This window comes from Planococcus citri, chromosome 5, assembly GCF_950023065.1.
Source record: "Planococcus citri chromosome 5, ihPlaCitr1.1, whole genome shotgun sequence".
Taxonomy (NCBI): Eukaryota; Metazoa; Arthropoda; class Insecta; order Hemiptera; family Pseudococcidae; genus Planococcus; species Planococcus citri.
This window is the reverse complement of record NC_088681.1, coordinates 71206074-71223139: the sequence shown is the minus strand read 5'-3', so window position 1 is coordinate 71223139 and position 17066 is coordinate 71206074. Positions and strand designations below refer to the sequence as shown.

The following is a 17066-nucleotide window of genomic DNA, read 5'->3' as shown; positions in this document are numbered from 1 at the left end:
ACCTCAATTTTTTAGCCAAAGTAATCTCCACTCATATTTTTCAAATCCAACGTAAAATCACACAAAATATGAAATTCCTCTGGCTAAAGCTGAAATGTTCTTATAGTCCAAGAAGAGGGGGAGGGATGAAAAAAAATTGTTTTAAACGTATGTGCCTATAATCTTGATTGAGAACTGAAGAAAATTCTAAGATATCTTTCTTGATCTTACAATTACGAGTAGGTAGATCATTTCATGACTATTAGGTATACCTTTTTTCTGATATCTAACATTTGCCTATCGGCTAGTACGATTCATTTTAATAATCTCCAAATTTTCAAAACGTAAACCTAAATGTTCTTTTCCAATTTCAAAAATCAAAACAATTTCACAGGTAAGTTTTCAACTATTTTTTCAAATTTTTGAAATTGACAAAAATTATTTAAAAATTGGCACCACTGCCTAACAAAATATTTCCTTGGTTTCAGGAATGATATCTTTCTACAATTTAGCATAATTATTAATTAATGCGAAATATTTACCAAGAAAAATTTGTTAAACTAGGTACATTATATTCAACAGATGTACCTAGACCTACTTTAGAAACCCCTGTAAGTGCAAAAATCCAAACGGACATTCAGATACACTTTTTGGGACATTCGCGGTCATATTGCAACGGACATTCAGATACAGTTTTTACCCCCCATGGTTCTACTGATAACCACTAATCGGTACATTCGAATATGCACCGGCAAAAAGTAGCTTCACCTACCATTTATTTTCTTAAATTATTATACCTAGTACCTACCTACCTACCTACCTACATAAATGCGATTCGTGAAATGAAGCACCTATTGCTAAATTCCGTACGAGTTCGGCTGAAAACTGAAATGAGTCAGAGTCCTTAAATTAGAATGTAGATAGTGAAATGGCAAACAACATTTCCTTATTGCTACTCGTACATAATGTAGTATGTAAAAATTGAAGAAATGTTCGGTTTATTTTCGGGGGTAGATTTACACATAAGTATGGAGGAATAGGTATCAGTTACAGTACAATAAGTACATACATAGAACAAACAGATATTGAGATAGGTACAGTTAATAGATACATTTACATTCGACAAGGATATAAAGGAAGACTTTACCCAGGCAAAGGAACCGGCATCAGCAGCAGCACTGCACACGAGGATATTTATACGTAGGTAGGTAATAATAAAATAATGTTAAATGCATTTATATACGTTTGCACAATACGAATACAATACCTAGAACTTAAGTAGGTACTTAGAAGTAAATCAGGCAGTTGGTATTGTTTTCGTGCACGGTGAATAGAAGAAAATTTCGACTAGAACGCAGATACGAGTACGTTGTGAAGTTGATGAAATGCAGCGCGCAATCACGAATATAAAATTTGATAAATTCCAGCTGGTAAATGCTGAGCGGCGAAAATCTGCAATTTTTCTTGTTTAGTGATCGGCGTGTATCTGGGTAGTGGGAATGTTTTGTAAACAGCATCAGTCAGCGATCTAACCGTAGGTAATACGTTTATCTCCTGTAAAACACCAACTCATTTTTAGAATTACACAAGAAGCGCATACCTATAGCCAGTAGCCAACAAAAACAAATTACCAGCAGTTGGGAAATTTTTAATGAAAAATAATGGATCTCCTTTCGGCGGCTGCTTCGCGCAGAGACAAACCGAGGCACGAGGCCATTTCATTTTTCCCATACCCATTCCCACGACTCGACTCGAAATACGATACAAAAGAGCGCCACGCCATGCCATCGCCAAGCTGTGGCGTGGCGTGGCGTGGCGTGGCGTGGCCGCCGGTGGTTAAAATAAGTTTTTCTTCGCTATACCTATCGCTATACGTAGTGTATACTCGGCGTACGGTGGTAACTGTTTTTTCTCTCTTTTGTTATCGTACAATACAATGTATAATAAAGCTTCAAAGATTAAGAGATTTCGAAAATAGCCACCGTCCGGAAAATAGGTAATACTTTTAAAATATACAACTCGAGCCAACCACCGACCACGTCGTCGATGCGATGGTAGGTTATGCCTATAGGGTATTTCACATTTCACCAACAATAATACGAGTATGTGGCAATGGCATATTACGTATTACGTAATATACATTGGTATATGGTAAGGGTAGCAAAAACCGTCAACACTTTACCACTTTACCTACTCGTACACCATACGCAAATGGAAATCTCGCATTATTCAACGGTTACCTAAATACATATCAACGCAGGTGTTAATCGAATAGAGAATAAGCTCCACACTTCCACAGCTTTTGCTTGTGACGTCTCGACGACGTTTCATTATTCGATTAATTATGGCGAATGGCGATGCATTCAAATACGAAAGTAAGTACGCCTATGTATGGCGAGAATGCGAGTACGTTTACGACTTCACATACAGTTAGTCACCCAGCCTGCTTACCTACTCTACAACATATGTACATAATGTAGGTAAAGCTTATAGGAGTGAATGATGAATGTGGTCTGAGTACAAAAAGACCTTTCTTTCGCTTGCAGGCGTATACGCGGCTATAAGTAAGTAAGTAGGCTAAATATGTACCAAAAGAGCCAGACCTACATACGTATAGGCATAGCAGCCTATACAGGTAAATAGAGCCAACGTACACTGCAATACATTTTCATCTTTCCTAATTTTCGATACCATACACTTCCAGTTTCTAGAACAAATATTCACCGGGAGCGTATAATTTCAAATTTAACTTGGCAAAGTCGAATTGAACCAACCAGGTCCAAGCACCGAAGTTTTAATTAGAAAATACGATTGCCGGCGAAACGAAACAGGCAAACACCATTCTGCACCTAGGAATGGAACAACTCGAGTTGGCAGAAACCAAATCAAATGAACCGCACATCGCACATTAAGAGGTAGATCGAAAGTCGAAAGAGACGCAGAAGAATATAACGGGTACAAGAGAGAATCGAAAAAAGGTTGTCAAAATTCGTCATCAGCAAAAATTTCAAAAGCTGAAATTCATTTTGCCGATTTTTAGATGGTTTTTTCATATTTTAAAAATGTCAAAATTTTATCAAGTTGACTCGAAAGGCTGAAATTTAATTGATATTTACCTCATTTTCGATCTTTGAGTCGAATGAAAAAATTTAAAAATAGAGGTTAAATATGTAAATCACAAAAAAAAACATTCCAAATACGAGTAATAGAGAAAAAAATTCATTTAAAATCACCCTGGAAAAATCCATTCAAAAAATTAATTTTACCACAAAAAATTATTATTAATGAATTATACCTACTACATACATGCAAACGCATCGTAGTCCTATTTGAAAAAAAGGAAATCAGACTTGACGACACAACAACCACCCACTCTTTCTACATATCAAAATACGAAAATCGAACTGCAACTCTTCAGTTCACCCATGGCAAACTCGAATCTTGATTTTATTTTCAAATTCTAGCCCCTCCCACCCCTCTCACCACCAAAAAAGGGAAGACATTTCTGCCAGCAAAAATTCATAGACACGCAGCTGGTAATAAAAATTCTTATCCGCAGGTGTTGAGATAAAACCGGAAATTTAGGAGGGTACAATGAAACATGCAGCAGGTGGTAAAAATTCCTTTATCTAGAATGAAATTTTGGAACATTTCTAAATCCTTATCTCTTTGAATTTTCAATTTGTCATCCTCATCACCTGCCACGTGATTCATTATTTAATCACGACGTGCTTGTCTTATAAAAATCCATCAAAGAGAAGACGGTCTGGTCCCTTGCACCCCTTTTCTTTTTCGGCAAATCGAACAGCAGATTTTGAGAATAATCTCAAAAAAATGAGAATCGAATAACGTTATGAATGAGAAAAACGATAACGTTATAGATAACAAAAACGATTACACTATAAATAACGAAAACAATGACGTTATAAATAACCAGGGATGGAAACCGTAACCGAAATTTTTAACCAAAATGAATTTTAACCGCTAAAATGAGGCAAAAACTGTAACCGTAACCTTAACCATAACCGAAATGATTGATTTGAAATTTTTTAACCATAACCTTAACCGATTCATTTTTTTGTTTTTGTTAAATACATAACGGTTATTTTTTTAAAGTAAAAATCTCACTTTTTCGTGTAAAATATGACATTTATTACGATTTTTGAGAAAAAAAGGACTGAATTTGTGTAAAATTTTCTTCAAACTCAAAAAATGGTTGTGAAATTGCGTTTTTTCTCGTTTTTTTGGCCACAGGCGCACTTTTTTGACATTGAAGGGCAATTAATTTTTGATAAATGAAAGAAAACCGTAACCGTAACCATAATAAATAATTTTGAAAAAAATAACCGATATTTTTTTTCATTTTGGTTTCCATCCCTGTAAATAACAAAAACAATAACGGTATGAATAACGTTATAAATAACGAAAACAATTTATAAATAACGAAAACAATAACGTTATAAATAACGAAAACAATAACGTTATAAATAACGAAAACAATAACGTTATAAATAACGAAAACAATGGCAACGCTATGATAACGGTATAATGTATTATAAATAACGTAATAATAAAGTTATGATAACACAATGGTAACGTTATGATAACTGTATGATAACGATATGGAAATCGTAAGATAACGTTATGATATATGTACGATAAGATAACGGTATAATACGTATGATAACGTTATAGTAATCTTATTTCTTGCTTCAGCCAACAATAAATGTAACAAAACCCGAAATAAACGGAAGAATTCTTTTTGAGTGACAATTCCAGTAACAAAACAACAATCCGGCAAAAAAAACGTAAACCAACAAACGTGGCCAGGAAATAACGCGATAATAACGAAATCTGTATGGTTACTCGTAATTAGTAACAGAACAGCACCGGAAACGAAATTTCAAGACGAAATTAGGTAGAAATAAAGCATTTGACGTCTTGACGACAAAATTCAATTCAAATAACGTATCGAATAACGTAACGAAAACAAATTAATTAAACTTTTATCGAGAGTATAAAAAATAAAATTTCGCAACAGAATCAGTGAAATGATAATGAAAGACAAGCGACACACTGGCACATTAACAGGTCCAATTTTTCTACTCTACATATAACTTTGGTCGGAGAAAGAAGAAGATGAATGATCTGGCCCAAGAATATCATTTTCTGACACTGAAGAATATTATTTGAAAATACAGTAGTAGTCGGGGAGCCCACTTGAGGATAAATTGCACTCCCCCGTCGATCCTCCGGGACAACTTTTTTCTTAAAGGGGGAGTCCTAAGGAACATTTCTAGCCCTTGTACTCAAAAAAAAAGTCGCCCTACACACAAAATGGCGGCCATTTTGATTGACAGGTCAACCGAAATCGCAGATTTTGTGTTCCAACATAGGACTTGCACAACATTTTTCAAACTGTGCAAAGGTAAATCGAAAGATCTAGAAAAAATTCATCACCTGTCAAAATTTCAACTGCTAAAGTGCGTTTTTCGATTTTTGGTGAATTTTTGAAAATCAAATTTAGGCCAAAAATGAAGGAAAAAATCAAAATTTTACCAAATTGACCAAGAAAGCTGAAATTTGGGATATACCCTATTTTCGACATGCCAAATCGATTGGAAACTGTTTCAAACCGTTTTGAGCAGTTCTGGAGCCTCCAGCAGATTTTCAAAACTCGAAATTCCCACAAAATTTCACCAAAATGGAGTTGGAAAGCTGAAATTTATTCTAAAAACTAATTTCAATACGCTACGAAGTACTGCAGGTGAATTTCAAGTCGTTTCGGAGCCTCCAGCGACCTTTTGAAATTCCTGAAGCCTCCAGCAGATTTTTGAAACTTTAAATTCCCACAAAATGCTATCAAATTGGAGTTGTAAAGCTGAAATTGAGTGCTTAAGTGCGTTTTTCGATTTTTGGTGAATTTTTGAAAATCCAATTTAGGCCAAAAATGAGGGAAAAAACCAAAATTTTACCAAATTGACCAAGAAAGCTGAAATTTAGGATATAGCGTATTTTCGACATGCCAAATCGATTGGAAACTGTTTCAAACCGTTTTGAGCAGTTCTGGAGCCTCCAGCAGATTTTCAAAACTCGAAATTCCCACAAAATTTCACCAAAATGGAGTTGGAAAGCTGAAATTTATTCTAAAAACTAATTTCAATACGCTACGAAGTACTGCAGGTGAATTTCAAGTCGTTTCGGAGCCTCCAGCGACCTTTTGAAATTCCTGAAGCCTCCAGCAGATTTTTGAAACTTTAAATTCCCACAAAATGCTATCAAATTGGAGTTGTAAAGCTGAAATTGAGTGCTTAAGTGCGTTTTTCGATTTTTGGTGAATTTTTGAAAATCCAATTTAGGCCAAAAATGAGGGAAAAAACCAAAATTTTACCAAATTGACCAAGAAAGCTGAAATTTAGGATATAGCGTATTTTCGACATGCCAAATCGATTGGAAACGGTTTCAACCCGTTTTGAGCAGTTCTGGAGCCTCCAGCAGATTTTTGAAACTCGAAATTCCTACAAAATTCCATCAAATTGTAGTTGTAAAGCTGAAATTTACTATAGGTACACTACAATTTTAACACCCTCAGAAGACGACTTCAGGTGCGTTCAAATCGTTTTGGAGCCTCCAGCGTATTTTTGGAAATTATTACGACCTCTCAAAAAGTGGCTGGAGGCTCCAAAACCACTTGAAATCCACCAGCAGACGACTTCATAGTGTATTAAAATTAAATTGCAGAATAAATTTTGACTTTCCATCTCGGTTTGGTGAAATTTTGAGGAACTTTGAAGTTTCAAAAATCTACTAGAAGCTCCAGTAATTTTCAAAAAATCGCTGGATGCCACAAAACGACTTGAAATCCCCTTGCAGTTGACTTCGTACCATATTGAAATTAGTTTGCAGAATAAATTTCAACTTTCCAACTCCATTTTGGTGAAATTTTGTGGGAATTTCGAGTTTTGAAAATCTGCTGGAGACTCCAGAACTGCTCAAAACGGTTTGAAACAGTTTCCAATCGATTTGGCATGTCGAAAATAGGGTGTATCCCAAATTTTAGCTTTCTTGGTCAATTTGGTAAAATTTTGATTTTTTCCTTCATTTTTGGCCTAAATTTGATTTTCAAAAATTCACCAAAAATCGAAAAACGCACTTTAGCAGTTGAAATTTTGACAGGTGATGAATTTTTTCTAGATCTTTCGATCTACCTTTGCACAGTTTGAAAAATGTTGTGCAAGTCCTATGTTGGAACACAAAATCTGCGATTTCGGTTGACCTGTCAATCAAAATGGCCGCCATTTTGTGTGTAGGGCGACTTTTTTTTTGAGTACAAGGGCTAGAAATGTTCCTTAGGACTCCCCCTTTAAGAAAAAAGTTGTCCCGGAGGATCGACGGGGGAGTGCAATTTATCCTCAAGTGGGCTCCCCGACTATAGGGCAAATTTTTGGTCTTTAATACCAATTTCAAAAATTAAAAAAATTAAAAAAGTTTTGATTCATTTTTTACGAGCCTCGAGACATCACCGAAAATAAGCAGGAACTCTTTCGTGACTTCGCATGCTTCATCTCAAGGTCCTAGTAAATTCACATGGGTAGATGAAAATCTTACAAGGATAGCATTTTGTTCGCGTTTCTACTCGAGGTTTATCAATTTTGTAGAATGATACCCCCCCCCCCCCCCCAAGAAGCAAGCCCAGACCCACAGCCAGCTCAAGCAGAGAATACTCGGGAACTTGGGCGAACTGCGAAGACACTGGACGACAACGAAAAGAAATCTACTCTCCTTGATCATTCAACACACCGCAAAATATTATGTAGGTCGACTAAAACGGCATTTTCGTAATCTTTTTCAATTAATGCGCGTCATCGTGCGATGAAAATTCAACGACTCGCATCCCGATATCGATACCATTAGATAAAAATTTCATCTTGATTAAAATACCTAGACCTACATGAGACGAGTATTCGGATTTCGGATCAACGAGTACGCTTACCATAGGATCCGATCAACAGTTATGGTCACGAAAAACAGTGCGCTTTATTTCGAGTACGAGTTCGAGTATGAAGCTGCAACTCGAGTATCTTTCACTATTATTACTGCCAGTATTCTCCATCGCACCCATATCCGCGCAATTAATTATATCAAGTAATGAACTCCCAACGTCAGTTGTAAGTATACCTATATACACCTTGTTTTGGTACATATAGTAGTAGAGTCGATTCGAACCATATCGCGCGCTTTTGAGTGGATTTTTTTTCTCTATTCAATTTCTTCGAGACTTTTCCGCATCGCGTCGTAAAATTCGCGTAATTTTTTTCATTTCGCTATATTACCTACGTCTTAGACGAGGGATGGTTGGGTGGCGGAAACTTTCGCAATTCGTAGCGTGACGGCGGTATACGGGAAAGGGCCGAGGGGGCTTTAAGTACAGGGTATAGACGAAAAAGGGGTAGGACCTGTTGCGCGAATAACACGACAAAACGCACTTAAAAGCGTGCTATACCTGTCCTTATTCCTGTTCCTGTCAGTATTACTCGGCCTACCTATGTGTTGTGTACGCCTTGTATACTCGTATACCTACCTATACCGTCCTATTGCTACAGCCCGTTCGAGTATACATCCTGACATCTCACAACCAACGTAATTTTCGACGTAGTACATAAGTATATAATATTTTGTTTTTCGTAAAATGTTTACCAAAGTCTGCTCGTAAACATCGGATACAGTTTTTTGCTCGTTCGTCAAACAAAATCACCATACACATTGATCAAACGCGTTTACATTTTAATTTTTTCTCTTTTTTTTTGCTTTTGCAGAAAATTCCTCAAAAAATCCCCATGGAAGAGTGCACGAAAAAGCGCAACGTGATCGTTTACGGTATTCCGGCCGAGAGCCAGCAAACGCACGAAAACTTGACTTACGCCGTATTAAAAGTTTTGCAATTAGCCAAAGTCACGTTAGACGTGAACGACATACGATTAATTCGACGTCTCGGATCGACGGTATCGCGTAGCACCGCCGTCCTGGTCACCTTTTCCAGCGAAGAAGTCAAAAGATACGTATTCTCGCACAAAGCCTACCTATACGGTACCGGCTACAAGCTGGAATTAGACGTGCCCAAAATCATCTCGTACAGATACAGGGTACTTAAGCCTCTGTACGATAAACTTATCCAGAAAGGAGCCGACGCCACCTTAATTTACGGTAAATTATTCATCAACGGAGTCGAATTACCAGACTGCGTAGCCGAAAAGTATTTATTTTCTAGCACCACCAAATCGAGGACGTTGCCGCATGTAAGTTTTCCCTTCTTCTTTCTCCACGCTGCCCAAGTTGAACTTTTTTTCTCCCCACAGGCCACAAACGTGGCAAATGAAAGCTTTCAACTAGGAGCACTCTTACTCGTAGACCATCTTTTGACATACACGAGTACGACTCGTTTTTTTTTTTCACGTCTCTTGTTTTTCCCCTTGAAATTCAGCGTTCGCTTATTTGCCTGACGTTATTTTCATTTTTATTTTTATATTCATTTCGCACGCTCGTAATTTTCGCCAAAGCTCACGATCACGCCGTGTTTTCATATTCTTTTACAGTTCCAAGGCTGACAACTCCGACGTTGCTGAATAAGTATAGCGTACTCGTATACGTATATATGCTGGCTGTGAATCCGTTTCAAGTACCTACGTACCTCTACCATATAGAGCCCACTACAATTTCTGTCTTCGGCAATTTCCAGAAACGAATTGCTTTTTTATTGACAAGTTCTACAGTCTACACCTACCTACGGTTTATCGATTCGAAGCGACTGTTTACTCAATGCCTCACTCGACGACTACATTGCAAGCAACCATTCGTGATTCGTTATGGTACCTTTGAACATTTTTTCCTTCAGTTTTTCTAAAATTTATTTATACCATGTTATGTAAAATAAATCGAAATTTTGTATTATTCGACAATTTGCATTTTTCCAAACGTGTGGGTAACATTCGCAGTAGAGAACGAAAATTGATCTGCCTGCCTCAATTCGTGACTTCGTGAGTTCAGAGGGTGTGTGTGTAACTGGTAAAGGAGAATTTTTGAATCGGACAGAGCTAAATCGAAAGACCTTCGATCGAAAAAAAAAATTTGAATCAATTCATTTCAGTTGATTATACTTATAATAGATTACATTATAGGTAATCGATAACTGATCAAAAAGCGATACAGACAATCATTGATTGCTGAATTAATCGATTATACCTCTATGATCGATAATTCAAACAGGTAATCGATAATCAATATCGATAATGATCGATTTTCATCTTTCTACAAGAGATAAAGGATGAATAATTGAAACTATTTCCAATAATCTAATACAGATTATTCGATCATGATCGATAACTCGAACATATTGATCGATAATCGATTACAATCGATTTTTTTCCTGTTTAACAAGAACGAGAAAATTCAGAATAATTTCAATAAATTCTGGAAAATCGATTGTTTCATTAATCGATTATGATCGACATTTCGATAATTCAAACTGGTAATTGATGGCCGATAGGTATCTATTACAATCGATTTCCATTTTTTTTCCTAGCGATGAAGAGCAAATTGAAAATATTTCCAACAATCCAAAACACATTAATCGATCATGGTCGATAACTCAAACAATTAATCGATAATCGATATCGACTATAATCGATTTTTTCCCGTTCGTTCAAAAAAATAAAATTCATAATAATTTGAATCAATTTATAAAAATCGATTGTTTCATTAATCGATTACTGGTAATCGATAGCCGATATCGATTATAATCGATTTCCTCAATTTTAATCGATAATCGATATCGACTATAATCGATTTTTCTCGTTCGTACAAATTCGTAATAATTTGAATCAATTTATTAAAATCGATTGTTTCATTAATCGATTACTGGTAATCGATAGTCGATATCGATTATAATCGATTTCCTCAATTTTTCTTCTTGGGATAGAGGGCAAATTGAAAATATTTCCAATAATCTAATATGAATACATCATTCGATCACGATCGATAACTCAAACGATTAATCGATAATTATAAATTTTTTTAGTTCTAATCTAGACCAAGAAAAATTGAGAACAATTCTGATCAAGCTACGAGGATCGATTATTCATAATTATGATTGATGATTCACATGCTTAATCGATGATAGATATCGATTACAATCGATTTTCTCTTCTATTCGAACTGAAAAATCTTTCGTAACACATTATTATCGATTATGATTGGTAAATCGAAAATTTGATTGATAATCATATCAGAAGCAATCCTATTTTGAACGAGACAAAGCTAAATCGAAAAAACAACCAAAAATACACACATCACCGGCCGCCCTTCGGAAGCTAAAATGCATTTTTCAATCATCGATGAATTTTTGAGAACCAAATTTGCACCAAAGTTGAAATTTACAAAAAAAAAATATGTAATATACCTGACGGACACGCGTAAAACCGATGACAACAGACAGGTGGTCTGAGCCCCTCTCCTCCCCCTCACAATATCGGAATCGTGAAGCCAGGGGTTTCCTGTTCACGGAGGAAAATAAGGCTAAGAATGCCCATCCATTAAATGTCGTAATTTTAATTCTACTCACGAAAACGCTCAACAATCTAACGAGGCTATAGCGATATCTCGTTATCTCGATTCGAGTTCAATTTTATAGGAAACAACAGTCCAGATCAGCGTAATGAAAAGACGAAAGGAAAGACAAGTATGGTGTATGGTATTATTATATTGGTTGGAATTGAGAAAAAGGGTGAAAGGACATCTTGGATCTGTAGAAATAGAAACGATCGTGTACGGGAGCGATATAGCGCCGAAATATGTATACCTACCTACATATAAGATTACTTTGCTGTAATTACTCGTGGAAACGCTTAAAAGGACACATAACCATAACCCATAATGGAATCGAGGACTTTACATTTGTAAGCGATCAGTCTATGGAGACTTGCTGTTGCTCTCTTTGTATAGAGTGTAAAAGTAGGTACACAATGTACGAGTATATTTTTCACAAACCTTTTCAGCGTTTTCGTATTCCGGCAGCGATCTAACTTTGAATTCGAAATAATCCTGGGTACAATGTTTACGGACATCGTCGCTCATTCGTCTCCACATGTTTCTAGCGTCGCTTAAAATCTTTTGATCATCGAACCAACAGCCTGCAAGTATACGAGTAATCAAACAAACATACGGCGTTAAATTCAATTTCATTACCGTACCGTTACCGGGTAGGTAATTATAATTAAGTAAGTACATACATATACTACTAGACCCTCGTCAACAAACTAGTAGGTAAGCATTAAATACACAGCTATGTGTACAGATTAAACTCGTGAGAAATTAGCCCAGGCACGGAATTCAAATTACATACATACAAGCATTGATTTGATAGATATTTGATTACCTACATAATACGTACGTATGTATGTAGATGAGAACTTTCGTCTCACCACCAATATCTATCTACTGTTTGCACGGGTACCTAATACCTATTTCGAGGGTATTATTTTATTAAAATGCTCGTTCGTCGTAACGATTCGCAAGCCAGTAATACGATACAGCATACGATATACGTCATCGTGCATCGCATATTCATCGCATATTAGGAGGTGCACAACGACGACGACGACGACACTTCTGTCAAACAACCACTTCGTCATTTTAAATAATAAACGAATGTAATCTACACTTTGCATATTTCATTTTTAGCCCAAAACCTGGTGAGCTTAGTGCTTCTGCTTAATGACACGAGTGTAGCTGTGTAGATCCGGAAAGCGAGGAATCAGAACCAAAGATAATCAGGGCTGTTATCCGAAATGATTTTCCATTCGGTTTTGATTTCGGGCCAATATTTCAAATAGGTTCAATTCTATTTCGAGCTCGCTTAAAATTTTGTGGCATAATTATGACAATAGGAGTAATTGCCCCCCTCGACGATCCTCTGGGACAACTTTTTTTATTAAAGGGGACATCCTAAGGAACATTTTGAAGCAAACTTGCCCCAAAAAAAAGTTGGCCTTACTTACAAAATGGCGGCAATTTTGATTGACAGGTCAGCCGAAATCGCAGATTTTGTGTTCCAACATAGGACTTGCACAACATTTTTCAAACTGTACAAAGGTAGATCGAAAGATCTAGCATAAATTCATCACCTGTCAAAATTTCAACTGCTAAAGTGCGTTTTTCGATTTTTGGTGAATTTTTGAAAATCAAATTTAGGCCAAAAATGAAGGAAAAAATCAAAATTTTACCAAATTGACCAAGAAAGCTGAAATTTGGAATACACCCTATTTTCGACATGCCAAATTGATTGGAAACTGTTTCAAACCGTTTTGAGCAGTTCTGGAGGCTCCAGCAGATTTTTGAAACTTAAAATTCCCACAAAATTTCATCAAATGGAGATGGAAAGCTGAAATTTACTCTACACTCCAATTTTAACACCCTCTGAAAACGACTTCAGGTGAGTTCAAGTCATTTTAGAGCCTCCAGCAACTTTTTTGAGAGTTACTGGAGCCGCCAGTAGATTTTTGAAACTTGAAATTCCCGCAACATTACTTTATCAAATGGAGTTGGCAAGCTGAAATTTACTTCGCAGACTACATGGTGGTTTCAAATGGTTTTGAAGCTTCCAGCTACTTTTAAGAAATATCAATTTTCCAAAAAAACGCCATACAACCGTTCAAAAAGTCGCTGGAGGCTCCAAAACGACTTGAAATCCACCAGCTGTCAACTTCGTAGCGTATTGAAATTAGTTTTTAGAATAAATTTCAGCTTTACAACTCCAATTTGATGGAATTTTGTGGGAATTTAAAGTTTCAAAAATCTGCTGGAGGCATCAGGAATTTTCAAAAAGTCGCCGGAGGCTCCAAAACGACTTGAAATTCACCTGCAGTACTTCGTAGCGTATTGAAATTAGTTTTTAGAATAAATTTCAGCTTTACAACTCCAATTTGATGGAATTTTGTGGGAATTTCGAGTTTCAAAAATCTGCTGGAGGCTCCAGAACTGCTCAAAACGGGTTGAAACCGTTTCCAATCGATTTGGCATGTCGAAAATAGGGTATACCCCAAATTTCAGCTTTCTTGGTCAATTTGGTAAAATTTTGGTTTTTTTCCCTCATTTTTGGGCTAAATTGGATTTTCAAAAATTCACCAAAAATCGAAAAACGCACTTAAGCACTCGAAATTTTGACAAGTGATAAACGTTTGCATGATCTTTGGATCTACCCTTGTAAGGTTCGAAAAATTTCGTGCAAGTCCTATATTGAAACGCAAAATCTGCGATTTCAGCTGACCTGTCAATCAAAATGGCCGCCATTTTGTAAGTAAGGCCAACTTTTTTTGGGCAAGTTTGTTTTAAAATGTTCTTTAGGATGTCCCCTTTAAGAAAAAAGTTGTCCCGGATGATCGGCGGGGGGGGGGTGTGCATTTACTCCTATTGTCATATGCCGGACTATTCGGGTTTGGTTTTGGTTTCAGATTTGTGAAAAAAAATTAGTTTCAAGTTCAGTTCATGGGATATCTAAACTTTGAACATTTTTTCACGTTTCATTGTGCATTGCACAAGTTGGTGTACCTATTCGTGTAGGTAGGTATTTAATATCTACAACCAGAATCGAAGCATTTGGAAGACATAAACAGCTCTCATGCCTCTCAACAACGAAAACCTTCGTTGAAAATTGAAATCCTGAAAGCGGGTGTTTTCTAGCCCAACTCTGATTAAAACTCGTATCAAACTTTTCTTAGCCAAGGAGAGATGCAGTGGGGAAGGATACGACGAAGACGCGAAGAACTGCAGCACTCCAACTACGAACATACTTAAACATGTATCTGAATGAAGAGCAAGTACAAGTACCCTTAACGAAGAAGGAAAGAGTTGAAAAATCAATGTACCAATTTGACGTAGAACAAAATTTACTACCGACAGACAAATATCCACTCCACTACCTGCACAACACGTGTGAAAGGTTCGGCAGGTTGGATAGCCAGGTACTTACGCTATTTCCTGGAGCTGTACACGATTACGGCGAAACTAAATAATGCAGCGAACACGGAACAGCGAGTTAAAATAAGAAAGAAGAGTATATAGCTATATGGCTGGGGCTGGGACTGGTCTGGTGGGTGAACGGTGAAAAAGAAAGAAACACTACCACTTGTGTCATTCATTCTACCAGTATACGAGTAGATACGAGCCACTATAAAGTTGTAACTTTCAGTAAATTACGGTTGGCAGCTGCGAGCGCGTTACTTTGCGACTTGGAGTACACTGTATATAGTGTGTATGCACCGAATAAATATACCATTAGCGAATATAGCGATTTCGCTTCGCTCTCGTTCTCGCTCTCGCAGTCGCGAAAGTCCAAGTGTAATATTTTTATGCTGAGGAGGCACTGGCATGGCAGCCTGGCAGGCGAAACGGCGCTGCACCGCGTCGCCACGTGACCGACTCGATGTGGTGCAGGGCTGCAGGGCGCCTTATGCCACGTTCGGTTCGCCTCCCCTGTGTACCTACTTTACCTAGTTAGTATGGCAGCGACGACGACGATATTCTACGCGTGTAGCGAGTACTACCTACTTACAACACGCGTGCGAGAAAATTTCAAATTTTCGAATACCTACGTCGCTCTGCAACTTTATAGACGACAATATGATAGAAATATAGGTGTAAAGCGAAAGCCAAGGGGATGCGGACTGCAGAAGGCGGCGCGGCGCTAGACAGACGTTTATTTACGAGGCTTAATAAAACACGTGCCCATGCCCCTTCACTCGAACGAAGCTTACCTGTGGTGTACGTTCCAGGTTCGACGACGATTACATTCACCGACCATTTTTTCAGCTCCATTCTCAAGCATTCGCTGAAAGCTTCGATGGCTGCTTTCACCGTACATAAAGACGAACGTAATTCGGATGGGATACGTCCCGTAATACTGGAAACGTTGACGATGCGACCTGAAACAAATTTGCCAACATCGCATCATTAGGAACTATTTTTCCTCCGATTGATTCGTCATACTCGTAATTGTCATAAATTGCCTTTCTTACCTCTGGTACGGCGGATCGAGGGCAGGAAAATTTGCGTTAGTTTGATAACGCTGGTCAAATTTATGTCGATCGATTGTTTATACACGTCGATAGGCAACCATTCGAATTCGCCGAAAGCAGCCCACGTTGTATTGTTCACGATAGCCCACAGACCTGCACAAAATTAAAACAAAAACCGCGTTAAATTAATTCGAAATTTCGAAATTTTTCGCCATCTTTTCGTCGTTCTATGTACTTTGCGGACTCTTGATTAAATTTCGAGACTTGTGAGTAAAAAAGTCTCCCATATTCTGCGTGGGTTTTCTCACTCGAAGTAAAAATTCTCATAAATCCAGGGTATACGTTTTTTTTTTTCATGTTCTATATGGTTCTAATCTACATACATCTGCACCTTATACGCAATCAAGTTTCCAACCATATACTATAATTGAATTGGGTGTGAATACGGACGGTAAATACGGTGCAAAAAATTTTCAAAGTCAGATTTCGTTTTAAAATTGGACACGACGCCGAAACATCACTGACACAAAGAATGCATGGAAGATTGGAAGGTGTGTCGCTTGCTCGTGAAAAAAAAACACGAATTTTCAACGTTATGTAAAAGCTGTGGCGATAGCGTGCCAAAACGGCACACAAATAATTGGCGTGAACGACTGAACGAAGAAAAAACAAGATTTTTTTGTTCTAAGAATGCGTACATAAGTAAGTTGGTCTAGGTCTCTAGGTGTAGGTTTGATGTCATTACCTAACCAACTGTAAGTAAATAAAAATCTCTGATTTTTTACAATTTTCTATTTTTTGTCGTAAAAAACTTGGATTTTGAATTATTACAAAGACGATAGAATAATCGGATACGATGAAACATCGTCATCAGAAATTTGGGTAACAGAACTATACCCACCGCGTTGCTATTAATTAGCCTTTTAGACGATCAATTTTCAAACAAAACGTTTCCATAATTGAAGGTAGAAAGACAGGTGGGAAGTAACCTTACAAGTACAGTACCAAGAATCCATGAGA

General features: G+C 37.2%; 2 protein-coding genes across 2 annotated transcripts in view; one reads left to right on the top strand and one right to left on the bottom strand.

The window, feature by feature from the left end:
- Positions 1-960: 960 nt before the first annotated feature.
- The window catches only part of LOC135849401 (D-beta-hydroxybutyrate dehydrogenase, mitochondrial), a 44425-nt gene continuing 28319 nt past the window's right edge, over positions 961-17066 (bottom strand). The window contains exons 4-7 of the mRNA XM_065369829.1: positions 16047-16199; positions 15786-15953; positions 12022-12164; positions 961-1533 (exon numbers count right to left, since the gene is read on the bottom strand). Coding sequence (XP_065225901.1) covers positions 1378-1533; positions 12022-12164; positions 15786-15953; positions 16047-16199 — 620 coding nt within the window. The 3' untranslated portion in view covers positions 961-1377. The remainder of the gene's footprint in view (positions 1534-12021; positions 12165-15785; positions 15954-16046; positions 16200-17066) is intronic.
- Positions 7930-9927, top strand: LOC135849407 (uncharacterized). Its single transcript, XM_065369835.1, has 3 exons — positions 7930-8147; positions 8796-9275; positions 9573-9927. The coding sequence occupies exons 1-3, from the start codon at positions 8040-8042 to the stop codon at positions 9582-9584; spliced, it is 600 nt and encodes a 199-aa protein (XP_065225907.1). The 5' UTR covers positions 7930-8039; the 3' UTR covers positions 9585-9927.